At 41.8% G+C, this 22,137-nt stretch overlaps 2 protein-coding genes across 10 annotated transcripts in view; both read left to right on the forward strand.

The window, feature by feature from the left end:
* Window positions 1–19,810, forward strand: part of ENTPD3 (ectonucleoside triphosphate diphosphohydrolase 3) — a 38,807-nt gene extending 18,997 nt beyond the window's left edge. For 4 of the 9 annotated variants that reach the window (XM_042043263.1, XM_042043260.1, XM_042043261.1 and 1 more), the window contains 9 exons: window positions 2,167–2,287; window positions 7,049–7,166; window positions 10,229–10,379; window positions 11,154–11,313; window positions 13,352–13,582; window positions 14,026–14,298; window positions 14,392–14,502; window positions 15,012–15,149; window positions 17,227–19,810. In XM_042043263.1, the coding sequence (XP_041899197.1) occupies window positions 2,168–2,287; window positions 7,049–7,166; window positions 10,229–10,379; window positions 11,154–11,313; window positions 13,352–13,582; window positions 14,026–14,298; window positions 14,392–14,502; window positions 15,012–15,149; window positions 17,227–17,460 (1,536 nt within the window). In that variant the 5' untranslated portion in view covers window position 2,167 and the 3' untranslated portion in view covers window positions 17,461–19,810. Of the gene's footprint in view, window positions 1–937; window positions 1,826–2,166; window positions 2,288–7,048; window positions 7,167–10,228; window positions 10,380–11,153; window positions 11,314–13,351; window positions 13,583–14,025; window positions 14,299–14,391; window positions 14,503–15,011; window positions 15,150–17,226 lie in introns of all 9 variants that reach the window. The other 5 variants (XM_042043255.1, XM_042043256.1, XM_042043258.1 and 2 more) reach the window with 3 other exon arrangements.
* Window positions 19,811–21,972: 2,162 nt separating this feature from the next.
* RPL14 (ribosomal protein L14) overlaps window positions 21,973–22,137 on the forward strand; it is a 4,584-nt gene continuing 4,419 nt past the window's right edge. The window contains exon 1 of the mRNA XM_042043264.1: window positions 21,973–22,070. Coding sequence (XP_041899198.1) covers window positions 22,068–22,070 — 3 coding nt within the window. The 5' untranslated portion in view covers window positions 21,973–22,067. The remainder of the gene's footprint in view (window positions 22,071–22,137) is intronic.

Below are 22,137 nucleotides of genomic sequence, written 5' to 3' on the forward strand. Positions count from 1 at the left end.
TGCTTTTTAGTAATGCTTCAGTTTTTCAAAGAGTCATTTGTCCTGCATGTTTTTCTTTGATGACGACTTGTTTTTTTCCAGCACTGAATATCAGTGCTTTGATCCAGGAGTGACTGGTATATATTAGCTTGTGAGCAGATAGTTCTCTTTCAGTCACTTTACAATGTTATATAGATATATCCATGTACAATTGAAAGCTAAAGAAAGTGACTTTTTGTCCCCCTAAAGTATTTTATCCAGATGGCTATTCATAAATGTGTAGCTAAGAATCTGCCCTCTCCTTTCAAAGAGGAATTGATCTGTAGAAATACTTCTAATTGGTATGTCCTGACATTATTTGCAGGTTACAGTGGAGGTGTTAGCACATTTTCTAAGAGTAAAAAAAAGATTTCTGTCATTTGTGCATTTGTGTACATGATGTTTCAATGCCTCAGAATAGTAAAGCAATGAAGAGAAGTAGATAGATCACCAATGTGGCTGGTAATTTTCCCTTAAAACTAACTGACAATTAAGATGACAAAGCTATTACCAAGCCAAGAAAGAAAGTATTGGAAGAGTAGATAGGCTCCACAAGGAGCCTATATGGATTTAGAAAAGGGAGTTAATGAATGTAAAAAACGATGTTTTGGAAGTAAGATGTGTCAAACTGAAACAAAGAGTTACCAAAAGCCAATCTGAGCCAGTTTTTGGAACAGAAGTAGCAAGACAAAGAAGGAAGGCAGTAGCAATACGCAAAGCTCAGTGTGAAGCTACTCCCAGAACAAAACAAGCTTCTTTTTTCTCTTTTGAATGTGAACACAGATGTTGGACCATGGGTACCCAGGCTGAAGAGCCCATGGGGTTTAGAAAATGGAAACTGTGGGAGAAGCATTTGTTCTGCCCTCTCCCTCAGCCTTTTGGCTCTGGTTGGAGCTAAGGACAAGACCACGTGTTGCAGGTACAATGGGGCTGACACAGTTGTGCTCTGGCCACGGACTGGAGACCACCTTTAAGCTCCTGTCCTCAGCACAGACTGGCACTGGTGACTGCTGAAAGAATAGGACAGTCCTGAGCAGCCACTGGTATGTTCAACAATCAGTATGGAAGAATTAGGAGATGTGACTCAGGATAGATCACGCCAGGCTACGTTGATTTTTCTATGCCAAAACAAATGGTTTCTGAAATAAGACAGGAAAGTTCTCCTTGTTGCATTCCTCTAACACTTCTAAGCTTGCCATATCCCTCCAGCTGCCTCCTTCCTCCTCAACCCCTGAGGAGCATAAGGATTTTGATATGTGGACTGTCAGTATTCAGAGGTACTGAATGGGCTCTTGGGGTTAAGAGATGTCTGGTCAGGGATGTGGGAAAAAAAAGGATGAGCAGAAATTCCAGAAAACCTAAACCACGTTTGAATTCTAGGAAACTTTTCTAGAGGATATGAACATATAAATAGCCTTACTGTTAGTATGCATGTTTCATGTCACCTTAGGGTTTGTCCGACATAACCATGTTAGATTTACTTAGATTTAGTAATTTTCCATTGCAACATCTCAGAGTTAAACTGTATATTTTATATTTTATGTGCAGTGCAGCATGATATGAATAGGCTCCTCAGTAATACACACACACATATTTCATCAGCTGTTAGCAGAAGCATGCCTACTTTAATGTTCTTAAAACCTCCTTTTTTATTTTTCATTTTTTTCTTGCTGAAGAAGCCTGTATCTCTTGTCAAGACACCGACCTTGCATCTCTGGCAGAAACATCAGCTGCACTCAGCAGCCTCCCTCAGGGGTCTGTGTGGCCCTGGTTGTGTCCGTGTTGCCGGAGCACAGGGAAGAGTTGGGTGAGCACCAGCCCCGGCCTGCCTGCCCACAGCCTGCGTTTCCTCAGGCGTGGGAGGTGGGGAGCAGGCACCTACACGTAGGCACCGTGGAAAATGGGCAGGCTGAGGGTGAAATCTGGCATCATTAGCATGACAATATAGACACAGACCTTCCAGACAATAAAAAGTTAGTGGTTGCAAAACACCAGGCAGTTCTTGAGGAGAAGATGGAATTTCCACTAGGTAATCCAGTTGATGAAATTAGATTTTATGAGTTTCCACTGATTCAGGGCTTCAAGCTTTAAGAGAGAATTGCAGAATCCTTTCAAGTTCCCCAAGTGTCTCCCGTTTTGTCGTTTCAGGATGCTCACCAGAACCCCGAGTGTTGTTGCTCAAGTGTTCCTTCTTCTAAGCATAGTTCTTGTTATTGCTATTGCAGTGATTCAGATAAACCAGCAACAGGTCCTCTCCCCAGGGCTTAAGGTAAGTCTTAGGATACCTCAGGAAGGAGAACAATGTTTTGAACTGATATTTAATAATGTGCCTTTCTAAACTCATTTTTATGGGGTGATTCAAATGAGCTTACAGCCATAAATTAATGTTTAATCATATCATCATTGGAAAACTGAAGCTGAGAGAAAAAGAGAATTGGTCAAGAGTCAGTGGCAAAGCAGGAAAAGTATTTCTTGGTTCCCTCTCTGTGGTGGCTACCACATAATGTCTTCTTCAGGATTGAAAGTCCAAATTTTTTTCTTTATTTTTGCCAGAGATTGAAAGTAATTTTAAACTAATTTTGAAGTGGGAAATACCCAGAGTTTAAATTCTTCCCCCTAGCACAGCTGGGAAGTTTATGCTGACATCTTTGCAAATTGCTCCTGTGTATCAAATGCATTTGGGCTCTAAGTTTGCACTCGGTCCTCTACCACGTGTTGGGACTTGCTGGAAATTAACAGAAGCAAACCAACTTCATTAGGGGGGACAGAGTAAACTGCAAAAGACAAACTGAAACACTCTGAAGTTCAGGCTTTGCCTTGTGCTGTGAAACGTGTGCAGGCTCTTCAATGAGGGATGTACACAACTGAGGAAAAGCTGTAGAAAATGCCCTTCTAGAGAAGCTGTGCAGCCTGGCATGCTGAGTTCTGGTTTTTTCCCACGATCCTCTTGTCAGATTTTTCTTGGAAGTCTCTTCTACCTTTCCATCTGCATGTGTATTTAACTGGATAGTTCACATCCTGATAACGATAGGCTAATGCCTCATTGCACTTCATGGGATTATAAACACCTTTGGCTTTGTCTGAATCATTTCGTGGTGTGTGAGTCAGACAATGGGATAAAACTGTATTCTGATACCCGGTTTATATGTTTATGTGGTGTGGCAGGGGGAGAGTGCTGGGATCTTGCATGGGGACACAGTGCATCAAGTATATGCTCCGTTGAGCCCCAAATGGCTGCGTGCAGCAGCCTCACATCCCACCAATTTTCATGCAAGGCAAGACTGGGCTCACATGTATCCCATCTGACACCAGGAAAAGGCTGAAGCCACTATCTAAAAGACAGCCTACACACCTCTTGTGTTTGTCATTAATTCAGTTTCACATTCAGAATGATAAAACTGTTTATGTTACTCTTTGAGGAAGCATTGGAACCACCTGGGCTATCTGGAGCTGGTTTAAGTGGGGAGGTTTGCTTACTGAATCACAGCTTCACAGCTGGTTCTGGAGGAAGGCTGGTGTTTCCTCTACTGGGTGTTCCTTGGCTTTGGATTTGAGTTTGGGCTGTAAGCCTGCTAATGCAGGTGATAAGGAGGACCCTGTTTTTGATTCCTGAAACACTGAGTCCTCCTCAGTGAGTGATTTATTCTCACAAGAAATTCACAGATAGAAGGAGGACCTTGGCATGCCAGTGAAACCCTCCAGTACCTGGCTGATACAATGGAGCCTGGAAATTACAGTGTCCTGAACATAATGGTTGGTTAAAATTAAATATGGCAACAACATGATTAAAGCAGACTTACTGTTTGTAAATGGCCTTGTTCTTCTGTTACTACTGTTTGTGTTACCTGTGGCATAAGAGCTCTTTCCCAAGATGTATGTTGAGAGCATCTATTGTGGCACAAGAGATAAATTATATGCTATGGCCTTGATGTTTTAAACTGTTGTTGCAAAATTGAATATTTTGGATCCTTGATGGTTGGATTATCTGAAGATTGAGCCAGTGATTAGTGAAGGAAGGGCCTGCCCATTGCATGAGGCTGGGGCACTGAAACAACTCATGACTCACTGATACATATCATGAAGTGAGAAGAGTGATGAAGAAAACACAAACATCCTCAGTGGAGAAGCCTGAAATTGTAAATGATGATAGCTCTGAATGTAATGAGCCTTTGGACCAGTCAAAAAAAAAAAAAAATCTGTTTGTCTATTGCTGTTTTGTGAGCCCTACAGAAAAAAACAACCCACTTCATTATTGTATTTCTTTAATTTGCCTCTCAGGATGCTAAAGTTTTCAACACCTAAATTTTGCACATCTCTTTTGGCTCTTAGGAAGTGTTTTGCATTGTTTGTGGATGTTATACTTGATTAAAAATTGTTCAAACCTATGTAGCTGAATTGAAGCCTGCATGCGTAGATCCACTTTTGTGGCCTCCATTTTCCCTGTAACTGGTTTAGCTTGTTAGCTTCTCTTGGCAGTTTCCAAAGTGATTGGAAGGCAGGTGACCCATCTTAACTGTGCCTGCTTTAAGGGTTTGTGCAGCTCTACGTCCTCCTATAGGAATGATACTCAGGCTGGAAAGGTGATTAATCCTGGGGCTTGTGCTTGCTTATCTGTTGAGATTGCTACTCTTCAGGATGCACCCACAAAGCCATATTCCCATAATAAGCTTTTTCCTTTTTCCTTATTCCCCCCCCCTTCTTTCTTTTTTCTTCTGGACTAGAAAACAGAACTCTGAAGCTTTTCTGGGTTGATGTTGTCTCCCCGTCTTGTCTGACCAATCTAGTCCATTGACTAAATGGTGCAGTTCCTAGGTGTTAGGGAATCACTAGGCCTTTTTGATGATGGAAATATTCTGTGGGAAGGCTGAAGTAGAAAGGAAAGGGAGAAAAAGCAGTTCTGTTCTTTAATAGCTGCTAGTCTGGGGTAAGGGTTTTCCTATGCTCCTAGTCCCACACAGAGCATTTCAAAGCAGGAAGGCATTGCTTGTCCTTAAAGGGCAGCCAAAGGTGATCCAACTTGCAACTTGGTCAGAAATCTAACATCCCTGGAAAAATTTAATCCAGCCAGTTTGTCTTTTGCAGCCTGCTAAGACAAGGCAGGTAGAATTCTCTCACCTTCTTAAGATGCAGTGTCATCTGTCATTTCTGCTTTTTGAATTAAAGATTAATTTTAATCCTAGCATGTGGCACAGTTGTCGCTGATCACCACTTCTTGAGGCTGCATGGGCCAGTTTGCACACAGTGAACTCACACAAGTCCTGAGGAGCCTCAAGAGTCACCCTGAAATGGGTCCAAGAGACCTTTCCAAAATGAGCATCTCTTTTAAAGGAAGCAAGAGGCTGTATAGAAAAAATAGAGGAGGAGGAGGAGAAAGACAATAAAATTGTCGGTCATGCATTAATTCAAAAGAGGGTACCACTACTCTTCAGGATGGAAATCTCTTACTTTCAGAATGAAGCTGGAAAATGCAGGGGAGGGAGGAAGTAGGTTGAAAAGCTCCCAGTTAACTGAGGTAAAAATACTTCTGTTATCTTCCAGCCCTACTTGGGTATGATGGTTAGCTCTAAAAGGAGCCAAGTTAAAAGCTTATGGTTGGCACTTTAAGCTGACTGAGACTAGTTTTAATTAGTAGTCCTTAAGCAGATTGACCATTACTGTGTTATGTACCTCCAGAGTGCTCATCTCTTCCAAGGAGAGGAAATACACTCAAATTATCTTTGCTAAAGCAGTTACTGAAACAGAATCCAATGATGTGGTGGTTTGATAGTATCTGTGGAGCCTTTAATCTTTTAGTGGATATGGGTAAATATTGTCTGCATAAATATAAATGAAATTTTCATTATCTAACAGTCCTCTGTGAAACAGACTGGACTGGTATTGCTGGTATTATTTGGGGACCAGGAGTTTTTAGGATTACAGTAGAGGCTGGGAATAATCAGGTGTGGAAGCTGAATGGTTTGCCACCTGAAGCAGTGATCCTTCCCGGTTGGACTTGTTGGTCCCCAGGGAGGCAGTGGGATGAAATTTATCAACCTGCTACAGGGGATCTTACTGCTTTGTAGACAGATGGAGGCTCTCATTTTTCAGTTTTGTCAGGCTCCTGGGCATCTGTCTGTTTCAAAAGAAAAAAGCTGACAGAAAAATGAACCCTACACTGTGTGACTCCTACCAATTAGGTGACTTAGGAAGAGCTAAACATACTTTTAGGGATCATAAAGAGGATACCAAAATTTCAGTTTGCTTCCCTTTATTGAGATTGCCTTCCCAGTTACTACAGTTTTCTGCTGCCATAAAATATGGGAAACGGGGAAAACTGGTCTGGTGAGCAGTGGGATGGGATAGAGAAACCTGTGCTTTAATCCCAAAGTCCAAGGGACCTGGGGCAAGGAATTTAAATCTCTCTCATTTATTTAATAAATAATCATGGGGCAATATTGACTCTCTTTCTGTCTTTGTTGTCTCATACTCTGGCACAACCTGTTCTCAGAGGCAAGCTCTCAGGTGGACTGCCTAAACCACTCAAAGGGAGAGGTTTATGGGGCAATTAGGAAAGAACCAGACTTGTTACATCATTCTTACTGTCGACTATTATGTACTTTACCTCTTTGCTCATAGCTTTACGTGCATCCTCGAGTCTAAAGTCTGTGCGTAGATATCAAACCCTTCAGCATTCAGGGATGGACTGGGATAAAGGGAAATGAATTTGCTGCAAAATCAGGTCCTAACACAGTGTTATCTGTCAGTGTGGGTTTTGAACCTGATGCTGAAAGGAGATGAGCATTCTCCATCCCCACTGAATTAATTATTGAATATATGTAGTATGTTCCTTGGTTTGCAGCCAGATTCATTCTGTGCTTGGCTGTTGGATTCATGCCTAAGCGCCTAACACTAGAATTAATCTCTCTTGTAAATAATACACTGTGCATGCATTTTCTAAATGCCTAGTGGTGCAGTGAAGTGCAGCTGCACATGGGCATTTAAGCTGTCATTGTTTCTTTCTTCATCTAATGTATTATTTTTTAATCCCCAGTATGGAATCGTCCTTGATGCTGGATCCTCTCGGACTACAGTCTATGTCTATGAGTGGCCGGCGGAAAAAGAAAACAACACAGGAGTAGTGAGCCAAACCTTCAAGTGCAATGTGAAAGGTGAGCTCAAAGGAAAGTTCCTTAGTTATTCTTAGCCTTGTTTATGCTGGTTTTTTTTTTTTTCTTTTCCCACTGTGTTCCCTTTTCAGTGCTGGGGAGGGAAGACTGTCAAGACTATGTCTATGTCTGTCAGCATTAGTTCTTTTCCTGCTGATACAGTAGGATGCTCTAATCATTGCACCAGAGAGAGGAAATTGTAGCTAAATTTGATTTACTCCATGGCAGTGCATGACTGGTGCAGACAGAATTCAATCTAAAGGGTCAGGACCTGTTCAGTCCTTGTGTTTCTTTCAGAATAAAAGTCATATATATATTTTCAAATAGCTGGGAATAAAAAGAGTTTTAGAAGAATAGGAATCTATTCCTTGTTAGATGTTAGTTGTTGACTGAGCTTCTCCACACTACAGAACTAGGAAGCAGCTAATAAAAATATTGATGAAAATAGCTAAATTGGCAGAACTATTTCTGACAGGGTGTCATAGTTTTATCAAAAATATAGGTGTGGCCTCTGTCTCAGGAAGACCTGTGTCTGTGCACTGCTAGAAGGTGTCCCACAGGTACGCTGGCTACCTGCCATGTCATTTGTCTGAGGTTTTGAATTGATTCTTTGCAGACAGACAGACTAGGCTGACTTCCGATCACACTCCAGTATGGTTAGGTGGTTGTGGATTCCTTCATAGAAACTCTTAGTCAACTTCTGTGACATCTGATACAGCTTTCAAAGATATGAAAATGCCATGCATTTTGCGAAGACAGATGGCCAGGTAGGGGAGGGAAATCAGGTTTTTTGTTCTCTGATAATAACTGCGGTGTTCAAAGAGAATTTTTTCCTTCTCTCTCAGTCATGATCTCATAAAGTCTTGCATCTCTCTTTGTGTCTGGAAATAGATACTGGAGATGTAGCCACAGAGGCCCATGAGTAACAGGGAGTAGAAGGCAATGGTTTCTTAACAGCACCAGCATTTCTGTCTTCAGTGTTAAATGTACGTGTGGACATTCTTAGCAATTCTAGAGCAAGGAAAGGAAAGCAAGTGTAACATGAACAGAAGTAATGCACTGTCATGTCTCTAACGATGAAATGTCCTTACAAACTGCTGGAATGGCGGCCAGCCTGCTGAGGTCAGGGGTACACTCTGCTAACTCATGTCTGGACTCATCAGGAATGTTGCCTTTAGGAATTCTGGTATGAGAAAAATGCACAGAGAAACTGCATTATTCTTCTTCACGAAAAAACCAGCAGTGCTTTGTGAATTTGCTTTAATTGGTTTAGATTTTGTTTTACCTCTGGAGAATGCAAATAAATTACAAAACAGAGGAGTCCAAATTGCTATGAACTGTCTAGGTTCATGTCCTTAGCCATGGTCAGACAAATACTCCTCATCCCTGAGTGTACAAAATCACCAGGGTTCACTCTTCTAGTCTTGGGTAACTCTGTACTGGAGGAGACAGAGGCCTGGTTCCTGGGAGCTGTCCCCAGCAATGCTGTGGGTGACAGTGGTGAACACATCTGTCAGTGTTTCTTTAGTGACCCTCTAACTGTAGTCTTAAGCACTTAATTTGGGGGATGGTTCTGGGCATAATGAGAGGCAGATTTCTCATACCTACTGAACTTGAAGGTCAAATGATCAACTGCTCTGTGAGTTCTGTGGTGGTTTTATGATTTCAATTCTGCCTTTATTAAGTACCTCTGCCGCTGTGTGTAGGAACCAGCCCCAAATCAAAGTCCCTTCTTTATAATGCAGTTAATCTGTCCTGGCAAGGCTCTAAGCATTGGCAAAGCAGGCAGTTGTCCAGAAGAAAATGGTCACTGCCTTGTGACCTGCTCTGTCTGAACACTACAAGACGGGAAGTTGCAGCCACCAAAGGAGTGTGAGGCAATGGCAGCTGCTGAGGATGTTGCTGCTCTGTTTTCCTCTGGTAACAGCTTTCCTTCCAGCTTCAGGCCTGTTTGTGCTAGACTTAAGACTTCAGAAAGTCTTATTCCAAAACCAGGGCTGTGAACATCTAATGATTACAGGGCAATGTTCATGTTTAAGTTCACACTGTCAAAAAAGGAGTTTGGGAGTGTGAAATCTGTAAAGGCTTACGTATTTTTTCTTCTGTTTCTATCAATGCAATGTGACTGAACGTAAAAGGTTTCTCTTTTCAACTTGGTAAAAACCACCTTTTGCTTAGCTTGGGACCAGGTTGTGCAAGACATGGCTGTTACAGAAACAGATGGAGTTCTGGCAATTGTTCTCTTTGAGGCAGTGGCTTCATGGGAATGCCTGGATTGCTCCCTGTGTGACTTCCTCAGCTAGGGAATTTTAGCAAGGAATGTTTTATTTACACCCAAGTTGAGATCCTGATGGTCCTTGGAGTGTTGAGCAAGGCAGCACTTTGATGTTAATTGTTCAAATAGCTATGCCTTATGCAGTATGTTGTAACTCTCATTCCTGCTCTTTGAAGGCTTTGAAAATTTGGAAAGCTGTTTACTAGTTCATGCACCAGCGCAGACTTGTACCTCTATGAATTCAAGAGCCATTTCTGTGCATCTTGAAATTTCACCAGCAATTCCTTGCAAAAGCTTCTTTATTGTACTTTCAGTTGAGAGCAGTGAGCTGTAGGGTGCCATGGTGTCCATGACAGCTGGGGCAAACCAGATTAGAAAATCTTTGTCTTAGGCTGTGGATAGATGGATTTTTTATACTTCAGCAGATCAGACAAATTTGACATCCATCAGACATGCTATTTTGTACAGCATCTGCCATGAGTATAGTTATTTTCCTCATGAACATATAACACTGCTGTCACGTATGTGTTACTCCAAGTATGGTACTATAGGTGTGTATTTATAGACACAGAAATACAGAGATACACGAGTATCTTCTCTGCCTTACACAGCTGAGGCAGGCGCCACATTGTTTATTCAATAAGCACTCCTAGTTTTCAGCCATCCTACCCTTGCTTGCAATTACGGGGCGGGGAAGGGGGAAATGTCTTTCTCTTAACACCTGCTTGCTAATTGGGCTAATTTGTAGTTGGCAAAGCAGAATGAAATCTGTCTCCTTGTTCTCTTTTAGGCCCTGGTATATCCAGCTATGAGAGTAGCCCTGGAGCTCTTGCCAAGCCTCTTGATGACTGTCTGAATAAAGTCAAGGAGAGAATACCAGCTCATCTGCATAAAAACACTTCTGTTTATCTGGGGGCTACAGCTGGCATGAGACTGCTGAGGTATGGCAGAAACTTGAACTACTCTGTATGCATACTAGCATAGCAGTCTGTGAAAACAGAATGTGAAAAATGTACTGGATGCATTTTTACCCACTGGAAATTGGCCATCTCAAAGGGAAATGGAGCCCAGCCAATTTAATTTAATTAACTTTTTTGATAGGGAAAGCGTGTCTGCATAAAACCCCTCTGTTATGCCGTATTGAAAAGAAATGCTTGCTTTATTTTGGAGAAGGCAAGAGTTTAATTTTCTCTTTCACATCTGACTTGAAATACAGTGTTATGTAAACAGATAATGTCTGTGCACATCCATGGGCAGCAAAGACAGATTGAAACTAGATACTGGATTCTCAGTGTGGATGTGATCTGATGTGATGTGGCTTTTGGGGTCTGTCTGTGTCTTTAGCCCTGGCACAAACTGGCTTTTTATATTGTTCTGTGGCTAAATGGAGTTGGAAGAGAGATTCCAGGACTGTTTTAATCAGAAGTTGTCATATAAACCCTCGGTTCATTAAGAATAAAGGTATATATAAGGAGAAAACCCCACCCATGAACTTGCATGATAAAGAGGGAAGTTGGTATATACAGAGGGAGTTGCTTGCTGAAACAATGCTGGATACTGGCTGTTCCCTATCATAAGCTTCCCCTTTAGGGAAACAATGTCTATTTAATATATTAGCTGATTGTAGGAGTTTTCTTGAATTGCTAGTCAGTGAACAATAAACATGAAATTACCTTTCCAGATGCTCAGTGTTTCATGTTTTGTGAATTGCTTAGGTTGCAAAATGAATCGGCAGCCAATGAAGTCCTTGCAAGCATTCAAAACTACTTCAGAGCACAACCTTTTGAATTTAGGGGTGCACAGATCATAACGGGGCCAGAGGAAGGGGTGTATGGATGGATAACAGCCAACTATTTAATGGGCAATTTCTTAGAGGTGTGTGGAAAAAACTGCATGCTTTTCTTTTCACTGTTTCTCTCCTATAAATGAGAAGTTTGACAGGACATGCCTGTTAAAGTGTCAGAGTTGCAACTTCTATTTTCCCCTGAAGTCTCTCACAGGGTCTTTTTGTGGCAGTAATAGGGCAAACATAAATCAAAGAATATGTTGTTATGGAAATGTGATATGGCAAAGGTAAACTTGTTGATCCCCAAAAAAGGGCTCCTCTCTAAATGACATTGGGTGCCTTACCTTAAACCAAAAAGTTAGACTGCTCTTAAATGCATTGGTATGACAGGTGACAGCTGCTGATTGTCTTGACAGTGGTGCCAACTAAAGATCTTTTCTTCTGCTTACTTGCTGTCCCTGCAGCCCTACTGGTGAAGGACCTGCCCAGCTTAGGGGTCTCCAAATTGCTTGGCAGTGTTGGCTCACTTGTCCTAAGCAGGCAAGACTGTTTGAAGCACTGAAGGTGGTCAAATATACCTCAGCTGAGCCAGAAATCATTCATCCACAGCTCATTCCAAGACTGCTGAAAAGCTGCAGGCTACGAGCAGTAGGCTATGGTACCAACTATCTTGTGCAGGCCAAGTGATACCAATAAAAACATACTTCTGCTGTTCTAGAACTTGGAATAGGGTCAGGCAGGAGCCTCACAGCAAAGGGGGAGTCAGATGTGTCGGAAGATCCCTTTTTAGGTACAGGTATTCATTGTCATTTCATTCAGAGTAAAAGCTGTACCCAGATTATCAGCAATCACTCATCTGCATTCGTGGCAGGAGTGTGCTGCCCTTAGCATTGGCTGCACTTCTCCCAGATTGTCTTGCTAGGCTGAAGGGAATTTCAGCCAATACTGCTGAGTATTGCTATGTGTCCTGGCTGAATGCTTCCTATCAGATCATGGCCGTTAAATAAGAAGGAATTAGTTTTTTGTGCTGGGAGTAGTAACTCATGGTGAATGTGTTGCTGACTTGCAATGTTAAGAAATACAGTATTGGAATTGCCCATTTCTGTAAGAGTTTTTCTCGTTTTGTGCATTTCATGCAACAAAAATGGCATCATGAACTTCAGGGTGGTGTCAGTCTTCTACCACATGAGTTTTAATAATCCAAATATCAAATTCCATATGACAAATTCATAAAGAATTGACTGCAAGACGCTGTGAAACCAGTTTAGTCTAAAGTTGTGTGAAGAGATACATGTGGAATATCACTAGTAGAAGAGAGAAGTTCTGACCTTTCTGTGACAATGGGCTAAGAATCAAATTCTGTGAGGGCCTGATTATGGGAATCTTTCACTGTAGAATTTTATTGTGAGTGTATTTGCTGGCCCATAAACCCCATTGTTTCCCTTTTTGTGTATACATTCACCTCATCATGCTCAGTGATTGACATAGATATTCACAGAAAATTTATATTTGACACTGTGACTATGTAGATCAAATACAGAATCTAGGGAATATTTTGGGTAATAGGGAAAAATGTCATCTGAATGGATCAGACTGCAGTTTCAGTGGAGGAGATGTGCAGATTAAGGGTCCTTGTTCTTTTGACTTTGATGGAGCTTTCATCTGACTTTTTTGCATTTTTCACTCTATTTTCACTCTCTTTTCACTATCTCTGTGATCTCTTAATTTTCTATTCCTTTAATGTTTCTTCTTGCCTTGAAACAAGCAAATCTTGATACCAGTTCCATCCAGATTTGTTCAAGTTCTCATGGGTATCTGAACTTCAATTCCCTACATTCTAGGATAGACATTGATCTGGCTAGTCCTACGCTTTGATCGTTGTGCTATCCTATTGAGTTGAACATTATGCTGCGTTTGTTTTCCCATCTTTCAAGATCATTTCACTCTCTGAAAGTACATCCCTCTTATGTAAAAACATCTGCATGTCTTCCTCATAGCTACTTATTTTTTTAAAAAGTGCAGGACAAAGAAGGGGGGAAAGTCTCAAGAAGTAGAGAGTAGAAAAGCTTGAGGTGAGAACAAGCAGATGATATTTCTAATTTGCCCTGTTTTTAATTTTACATGTAGAGAAACCTTTGGAGGACATGGGTCCATCCTTACAGAAAGGAGACTATGGGTGCACTGGATCTTGGAGGAGCTTCCACTCAAATTTCATTTATCCCCGAGGACCCTGAGGAGCACTCCAACAGCACCTTGCAAGTGAAGCTGTATGGTTACAACTACAATGTCTACACTCACAGCTACCAGTGCTATGGCAGAGATGAAGCTGAGAAAAGGCTTTTGGCACTGCTGCTCCAGGTCTGTTTAAGACCCTTTGCTGTGGTGCTCTTGCAAGTGTTCAGTAATTGTCTGAGCACATTCTTAGGCTTGTGTTCTCTTCCCTTTGATGGAGTCTGGAGACCCCAGTAAGAGCTCAGTTGTGCTTTGTTGTGGCCAAACGCACTTAGGTTTCATACAAAGAACTTCATATTTGTTAAAAATTAGTGAGAGTTCTGTGCCATTTGACGAAAAGGCCTTGTGAGTGTTTTGCTGATCTTGCCAACAATTTCTGGAGAAAGGAGTTTCTATGAATTATAGTGATCAGCAGTATTGTGCTGACCAGTCACATCAGTGAACAAAAATACATCTGCATTTTTAAAAGATTCCTGTAGTTCATGCCAAATTAGGTCTTTCTTGCTTTTGACTAGCATTTATTTTTTGGGGTTTCTTGTTTGTTTTTGTTTGTTTCTTTTTCCCCCCAGAAATCAAACACCAGTGCCAAGGTGGATAATCCCTGTTACCCTCAAAATTATAATACAGCATTAACGATGAAGTACTTCTTTGGCAGCCTTTGTACACAGTCTCTGAGACCAGCAAATTACTACCCAACCCAGCTTGTGAATTTCCATGGAACAGGAGACCCAGGTCTGTGCCAGGAGATGGTTTCTTTATTGTTTAACTTCACTGCTTGCAGAGACAGAGAGGACTGTCCCTTTAATGGAATACATCAGCCAAAAGCAAAAGGGAATTTTGTGGTAGGTTTGCAAACAGTGTGGGTTTTTTTGAGCTTGCTTGCTTTTGATTTCTGTAGCTCTGAAAGTAACCTGTCACCTACTCCTTTTCTATAGGCTTTCTCTGGATTCTACTATACAATTAATGCTTTGAATTTATCTGGACACTTTTCCCTAGATGACTTCAATTCAAGTATGTGGTTTTTCTGTTCACAGAGCTGGGCACAGGTAAGTGGGTTGTTTGGTTGGTCGTTTTTTGGTGTTGTTGGGGTTTATCTTTTCCATTTTAAACCTTTAAAAGTTGGATATAAAAATAATATGGACTGGCTATGTGTTCAGAACCCTTCAGAAGGTCTGTATCAACCTAGCATTTGTTTTTCCACTGTGCTTCAAAGCATGTAGTATTTCTATCACGCTTAACACTCGGAATAGGTTTCAAAATTTCATTTCACAGTTCTAACCATGCTGTAGAGATGATATGGAAATTTTAGAAAACATAACATCCTCAATCTTCAATATGCAGTTTTATGTTCATTTTCATTGTTTACTACGTAAGCTATGTCACTTTTAGAGTCTTTTCCTAAATCCCTGTATCTAATTGTCTACACCTTTACTTGGTGTTTCTGAAAAATGTTACTAAATTCTAGTTAGGATCCAAATATTCTCTAGTTACAAAACCCCAAAGCATTTTTTCCCATAATTAACATGGTTTTTTTTAAAAAATCTCTTGCTTTCAGCTGCAGTTTATGCTGCCTAAATTTGAAGAAATATATGCTAGATCCTACTGTTTCTCAGCCAATTTCATTTATTACTTGCTTGTACATGGTTACAACTTCAATGCAGAAACTTGGCCACAGATACATTTTCAAAAGGAGGTGAGTAATAATCATTTTCTCTTACTGTCATTTTAATCCAAAGAGGTCAAGGAGGAGACAGAAGATGCAGCAGCCAGCAAAAATAGAATGGCTGTAAACAGCCTTTGTAAATGACTGTCAAATGTTTGGCATAAAACAAAGCCACTTTTCCAACCTCAGTAGCAATCTCAGCCTGGTTTCAGAGGTTGCAGCATTATTTGGAGATGCTACATAGATCTTTTAAAGAGCTTTAAGCAAAGACCAAACACTTGTGTTTTAAACATTTCCCCAGCATTTTGCTCTAGGCAGTGATCTGCCTAAAACACCTCAGCAGATAAGTTTGAGCTAACCCTCTGAGCTGGAGAGCAGAACTCTGCTTTTCTGTCTCCTGGCAGAGCCTTGGGGGAACTGGCAAAGCTGTTCGTAGCCAGTGAGTGGTGATGAAGCAACCAGGACAGTTTTCATCCTCACCCCACTCATCCATCTGTGCCATAATCTGGTTCTCTGGAATAAGAATGTATTTTGATGGGGTATTGCCTTTCAGTGGACAGAGAGAGAAGGCTTACAGTATCTGTGCAATAGATGCATTTCTTTTCTTCTCTGCTACTGCACCAAGCCTTACTCTAAAACTCTATCCCAGACTGTCTCTTAATGTCCATATAGTTTGGAAATGCTTCAGCACTTGCATGCAAAACCAATAAAAGAATAGGTTGTAGATCTTCATGGTGTATTCTTAAATCCCCTTAGATGCTGGGGATGCTGGCAAGCTGTGAATGAGAAATCAAAAGCAATGTTTTCTGAACACTCGTATCTGTTACTTGTGCATAAAGGAATCAAGTAGGATTTTCTTGCCTCATTTTGACTTCCGGTAGACAACCATTAGCAGCTCTGGAGGAGTGCCCAAATTTTAGCTGTTCCACCAGATAGGAGCAGCCAAAAACAGCAACATTTTTCTGTTTTTAGCCAAGACTATAAAAACACCAAGCAAAATAAAACCCCAAAAGGCTTATTTAAAATTAATACCTTTGTTGCCTAGATTTTACACTAGGGTAATCATGAAATTTCAAAAGGCAAAACTACATTCTCTTAATTAGATCTGCCCCTGCTAAAATAGCAAGATCTAATGTTGGCTGATCAGCTAAGCTACCCCAGAGATAACAGCACAATCTCACTATGACTGGAGGGTGGTTTTTTTGTCTATGCTAGGAGTATATATTTCCTTTTAATCAGTGAACACAACCAATGAAAAGATCCTTGGCCTAATGCTAAGATCTGGGCGAGATCCAGAGCTAGATGATTTGCAAAATTAGAAGTTTTAAACCTCATGATGAGAGGAGGACAAAGGACACTTCACCCTTTGATCCTGTGCTTTTCAAGTGCCAGGATGATGATTTAATGAAAAGGACAGTGGAAAACTGGTAAACTCTGTTGCTCAAACTAGAAGTGGGGAAAGACAGCAAAGCAGGAAGACCATGGAGCAAATACAAACATGCTCCCTTTGCTGTTGTTTCACCCATTTTGAAGTAGTTTTAAATTTATGTTTATTTTTTAAATGGAAGAGCCTAATTTTGGTTCATTTGCAGGCACAAAACCAAAAATGGAACAAAAGATGATAAATAGAGTTCCTGCTTTGGGAACTTTACCCTGGCTTCCTCTTTGTCCGTGTTGGTGACACTCTTTGTGGTTTTTTTTTGTTTGTGGGAACTAAAATGACATCCTAGGGTTTGGCTAAGGTGAGGGGCTAGTTTTAGGAATTGGCACAGCAGTGATGGGGTTTTTTATTTATTTGTTTAAAATGTGTTTCTTGCACAGAAAATTTGCTTAACAGGCTGTCTGCATATAGACCACAAATCTTTGTACCCATCCAATACCTGTGTCTCACTTCTTTAGCCCAGGGACCAATTTTCTTACCATCCTCTTGAACTACAGAAAAATGGTAATTTAAAATGGTTCCATATCCTCTTTGTATATCCCACTAAAGATTTCTCCTTGCTAATTTAAAGGACAGTAGTTGCCAGTAATAGCAGTTAAGCTTTTGGAACCTCTCATCTTTGACTGAAAATTCCATGGGAACAGGACTCTTCTGTCTTTATTTCAGGTTGGCAACAGCAGTATAGCGTGGTCCCTCGGTTACATGTTAAGCCTCACGAACATGATTCCAGCAGAAGGCAAGCTGATCCAGTTACCTCTGAAACCTTCTCTGTTTGCTGGGCTTCTCGTCTTCCTCACAGCTACAGCACTGTTGTGCCTCCTCTTCCTCATTTACTTGTGTATTGTATCACATCATCGGAAGAATGTCCCTCGTGTTGAACATGTATTTATTCCAGAATGAATGAACTTCGCTGAAGACAAAACAAAAATTTTATACTGCTATTAAGCAGAACTTTATTTTGCCCCCCATTTTTCAAAAATAAAGACAGGAAAAATGACTTCCAGTCCAGAAGCATAAACAGAGAAGAGGCACAAAGGAGTCTGTGATATGGTGAATTGGAGTGCTTTTGAAATATTTTGGTAATTGTTTCTGTAAACCTGATTTGTCGAGTGTGCAGCAGAGAAAACATGGACAGATGTGTCACTTTGCTTTGTAAGGGATTACTTGCCTTTTCCTTCCAGGTATGTATTATTTTTTTGTTCATTAACTCTGTGCTAACTGGTGAACTTAAGTGGTGATGGATTTGATCACAGTGGCAGCTGTTTAAGATAAAATTAAACAAGCCAGTAGCAATTGTGGGAGGTGGGAACATGGTAGCTGTCCTTGTGTGCAGTGCTGATACTAAAAGCCCTGAAGTAATCTAATTTCTGAAACTGGAACAAGCACTGGATAATGACAAGAACTGAAAGGAAGAGCTGTGATAGAATTGTTTCTATTGTTGTTCCAAATGGATCGATCCCCATCACATAAAGGTGTAATAAACTGTCAACACCTCTCATGACTTTCAAGCCTGTCTTAAACAGAGCTATATCTTTTGGTACCATGGAGACCCCAGAATGCCTTTGTTGTGGAACATAAGATTTGCTTTGGAGGTGGAACAAAATGCTTTCACACTTTAGTAACTAAACCTAAATTTATCTCATAGTTACCTCCAGAAGACACTGGAGTTTTCAGTCTAAGTTAAGAGTTTCTCTCTAGCTTTCACAGAAATGCTTTTTGTAGGTTCTCGTACTGAAACCCTGACCTCTATACCCCACATATTGTTGGTCTCAGACAGTGGCAGTCTGTACTGATTTGACATGTACGTACTATTTCAGCTGTCTGGATAGAGTCTCAGATCTGAACATTCCAAAGCATTAACATGTTAAGCCCTTCTTTCAAGGCCAAGAGGAGCAGGAGCCAGTCTCCAGGCCAGCAAAACACGTTTTCTGTGTGGGCTCAGGAACATACTGCTGGAGCTGCAGTCATGGCTGTAGTGCCTTGGTCAGCCTTTCCACTGTCCTTCAGCAGCACTGGGATCCACCTGGCAGATGCTTCTGTCAAACGTATTGGCTCCAGAGCTTTCCCAGAAGTGCTGCTGCCTTCGTGCAGCAAACAGCTGGCTTCCCTGAAAGCCCAGGCATTCTTCACCAAACCTCACACTCCCTTGAATCACAGGACTATCTCAGCTTCATCTATTCCCAGTATAGATTAGGGGATAGATAGGAGAACAGTGGCCAGTATTTTTACCCATAAATAATGTTTTTAATTTCAGTCTTTTGTTTCTATATCTCCTTCTTACTTGTGTTTGGTTATGGGGTTGGGGTTTTGTTTTCTTTTGTGTTTTTTTCATAGGCTGACAGATGATTTGAAGGGAGCTAAATATCTTTTTAAATGGAAAAAAGAAAAAAGTGACTTTTCAAGTGGATCAATAGGGCTTTGTTCCTTCTCTATTGATATACTGCTAAGTCTTGTCAGTCTTGCTGCAGTAGCAATAAGGTATTATAAGATGATGAAGTGCTCTGTGGCATCAAAGTTATATCTGATAAAGTATAAAATTTACTTCAGAGTGCATGGACATTACAGATGCTGGCATGAGATAAAGGCTTTTTCTTTTGTGTGATGGATTTGTAACTGCAGTTACGGGTGAAAAAAACCCCAGACAGTGGGATGAGAGCATTAAAATGTTTTCTTTAGTTGCCATATTTCTGTGGAAAATTGTATTCTGGAATATTTACTTGCCCTATACGACCTTTGCTTTGTGAGTGGCAGATGTGGTTTTACACAAATGGAACAGACTTGGAAGTTAGTCTCTGTAGAGCTGGCAGCTAAAGAACAAGTTGTTCAAAAACCATTTGGACTTCCAGATGCACTTCGATAGGCCCAGTATCTGTTCAAAGAATCAAATTCCCTCTGTGAATCACCTGTTTTGCTTTTTTAGTGCCTCCCTCTTGTCCTTATTTATATAGTCTCCCTCAGTGCCACCAGGATACCCACCTGCTCCGCCTTACCTCTCCTGGCAGTTTCAGCTGGGAAAGGTGTTGAACTTCCAGCCAAGCAGCTTCAGTGACCACAGCTAACTCCCCCCCAAGTGTGAGCTGGAACCAGATCAACAGGCCAGATCACTGTCCTGCTGCCCAGAACTGAAAAGATCTCTGGGAGAGACAGGGAAGTTAACAGCACTTGGGAATGTGTACAAACCAGATATTATTTATTTTTTTATACTCTTCAGTGCCTGCTTATGAAGATTAATAAAATTGTGAAAAGTTAATCCAAGTGTACGTTTTATTTTTAGCATGTTTTCCCCCACTGCCAATATTTTCATGCTGGTAGACAAGCTGTTGTTAACAGAGGGGTAAGAAATCTCTGAAATGCTATTCTAGGGAGCGGAAACTTGCAAGCTGCAGAACTGATCCTGCAAGGTTCTGAAGTGGACAGGACTCATTATCTCCTGAATGCCATATTCTCAGCAAGAAAATCCTGGTGGTTAAGAGCAAGACACTCTTCTATTTTTCTTTCCTTTTTTTTATATATATATATCTATGTCTATATAAGAAACACACATAAATACAACTTCTGCTTTTAAACACTGTTACATTTCACTCAGGGACACCAATGCTTTCTAGAGCTTCTTTCACATTCACTGGCATGATGGGAAGCAGCAACTCCCACTTATCAAATGCAGTTGATCAAGATACAGAGGGGTTAGAGAAAGACTTTTTGGGCACAGGGACAGATTATTTAATATGAAAAACCTCATCTATAGGGAAGCAGCAAGAAATTAATTAATCCACCAGAAGCAGATGAGAAATGAAAAGCATATGGATATTTCTGAAAAGTGACAAAACTTCTCATACAGCAATATGCAAGTTTGGCAGAAGCAAGCACTAACCACTACCGCATGGCATGATTCAGCATTGATAAGACCAGTTAAGAGGACAGAAAAGTAAACAACACTGAGTATGACAGTCAATCCTATCCCACTATGGGGAGCTTTAGTTTTAAAATTCAGTTATTTCAGACCAGGAATTTAGGTAACCTCCATTCCTTCCTTTCCAGTAGTACTGGAGAGTAATGTGGCCTAGGTACCAAGCAATAAAACGAGAGCAGTCCTCCCCTTGTCTCATCAGCTCAGAGATAACATGCTCCAGAAACTTTTCACGCCATTATTGATACACAGAACGCCAGGGTTTGTAGCTCTCCAAGTACAGCCCCTCTATTGTGATTGGTCAGTAATTTCCATACAAGTCACATAATCCCAGCTAATTTCTTCACATGCTCAGCAGAGGGGTCTTCACCTGGGCAGGTGAAGACCTGTAGGTGTAATTTTTAGTATTATAGTACAACTACAGGGTACATGCATCTTATTTTGCCAGGTCAGAACTGTATACATAGACATATATCAACATCTTGATTTTTCTGCATCCTTAAAGCTTGTTAGTTCCTGGATGTCCTCAGCTGGGGGACACCGGCTGTTGCCTGTTCCACTGATAAGGTCTCCTTTCCTGCTGATTAGGCTTGAAAGTTGTGGTCGTTTCACCCCAGCCAGCAACCAAGCCCCAGGCAGCTGCTCGCTCACTCCCCCACCAGCAGGATCAGGGAGAGAATGAAGGGTAAAAGCTGGGAAACTCATGGGTTGAGATAAAGACAGTTTAATAAGGAAAGTAAAAACCACACACACAAACAAATAAAAGCAAGGAATTAATTCATTGTTCCTCATGGACAGGCAGCTGTTCAGCCATCTCCAGGAGACCAGGGCCCCATCACATGTTGTGGTGATTTGGGAAGACAAATGTCATCACTTTGAATGTCCCCCCTTTCTCCTTCCCCTACTTTCTATACTGAGCATGATGTCACTAGGTCTGGAATATGCCTTAGGTCAGTCTGGGTCACCTGTCCCAGCTGTGTCTCTTCCCAGCTGCCCATGCACCCCAGCTTCTTTGCCAGCGTGGCAGTATAAAAGGCAGGAAAGGCCTTGGCTCTGCACAAGCCCTGCTCAGCAATAACAAACACATCTCTGAACTATCAACCCTGTGTTCAGCACAAATCCAAAACACAGCCCCATACAAGCCTCTGTGCAGAAAGTTAACTCTACCAGCTGAAAGCAGCACGAAGTACATAACATCTTAGATCAAAGAACATCCTGATTTAAGATAATCTCGTTGCATCCCACACTCTGCATTACAGAGTAAGCTCCTGGTGGGCGGTGAAGGACCCCAGGGAGGGACGGTTTAATGCAGTGCCCATGGAGGAGGGTGGGACCTGCAGGTGGCCAGAGAACTGATTCTTCTGCAAAGGACCTCCCGCCGCCACGGAGTCCGCCGGAAGGGCCCAGGGCCAGGAGACCACGGACAGCGATGGGAAAGGACGGGCACACCCACCGGCACCACCGCGCACGCGCGCGGCGGAGCGGCGGCCATGGCGCGCGTCCCCGCGGCCGCTCCGCACTGCGCACGCGCAGAAGGGGTGCCGAGGCGGCTTCCGGGCGCCGGCGGCGCCGCCCCGCCCTCTCTGCTGCACCCGCCATCATGGTACGTGTGGCCGTGTCCGGCTCCGCCGCCCCGCCGGCCCGGGCGGCCCCCGCCGCGTCCCGCCCGC

This window comes from Corvus kubaryi, unplaced genomic scaffold, assembly GCF_017639235.1.
Source record: "Corvus kubaryi isolate FWS band 111438036 unplaced genomic scaffold, C.kubaryi_AGA036_p1.0 37398, whole genome shotgun sequence".
Taxonomy (NCBI): Eukaryota; Metazoa; Chordata; class Aves; order Passeriformes; family Corvidae; genus Corvus; species Corvus kubaryi.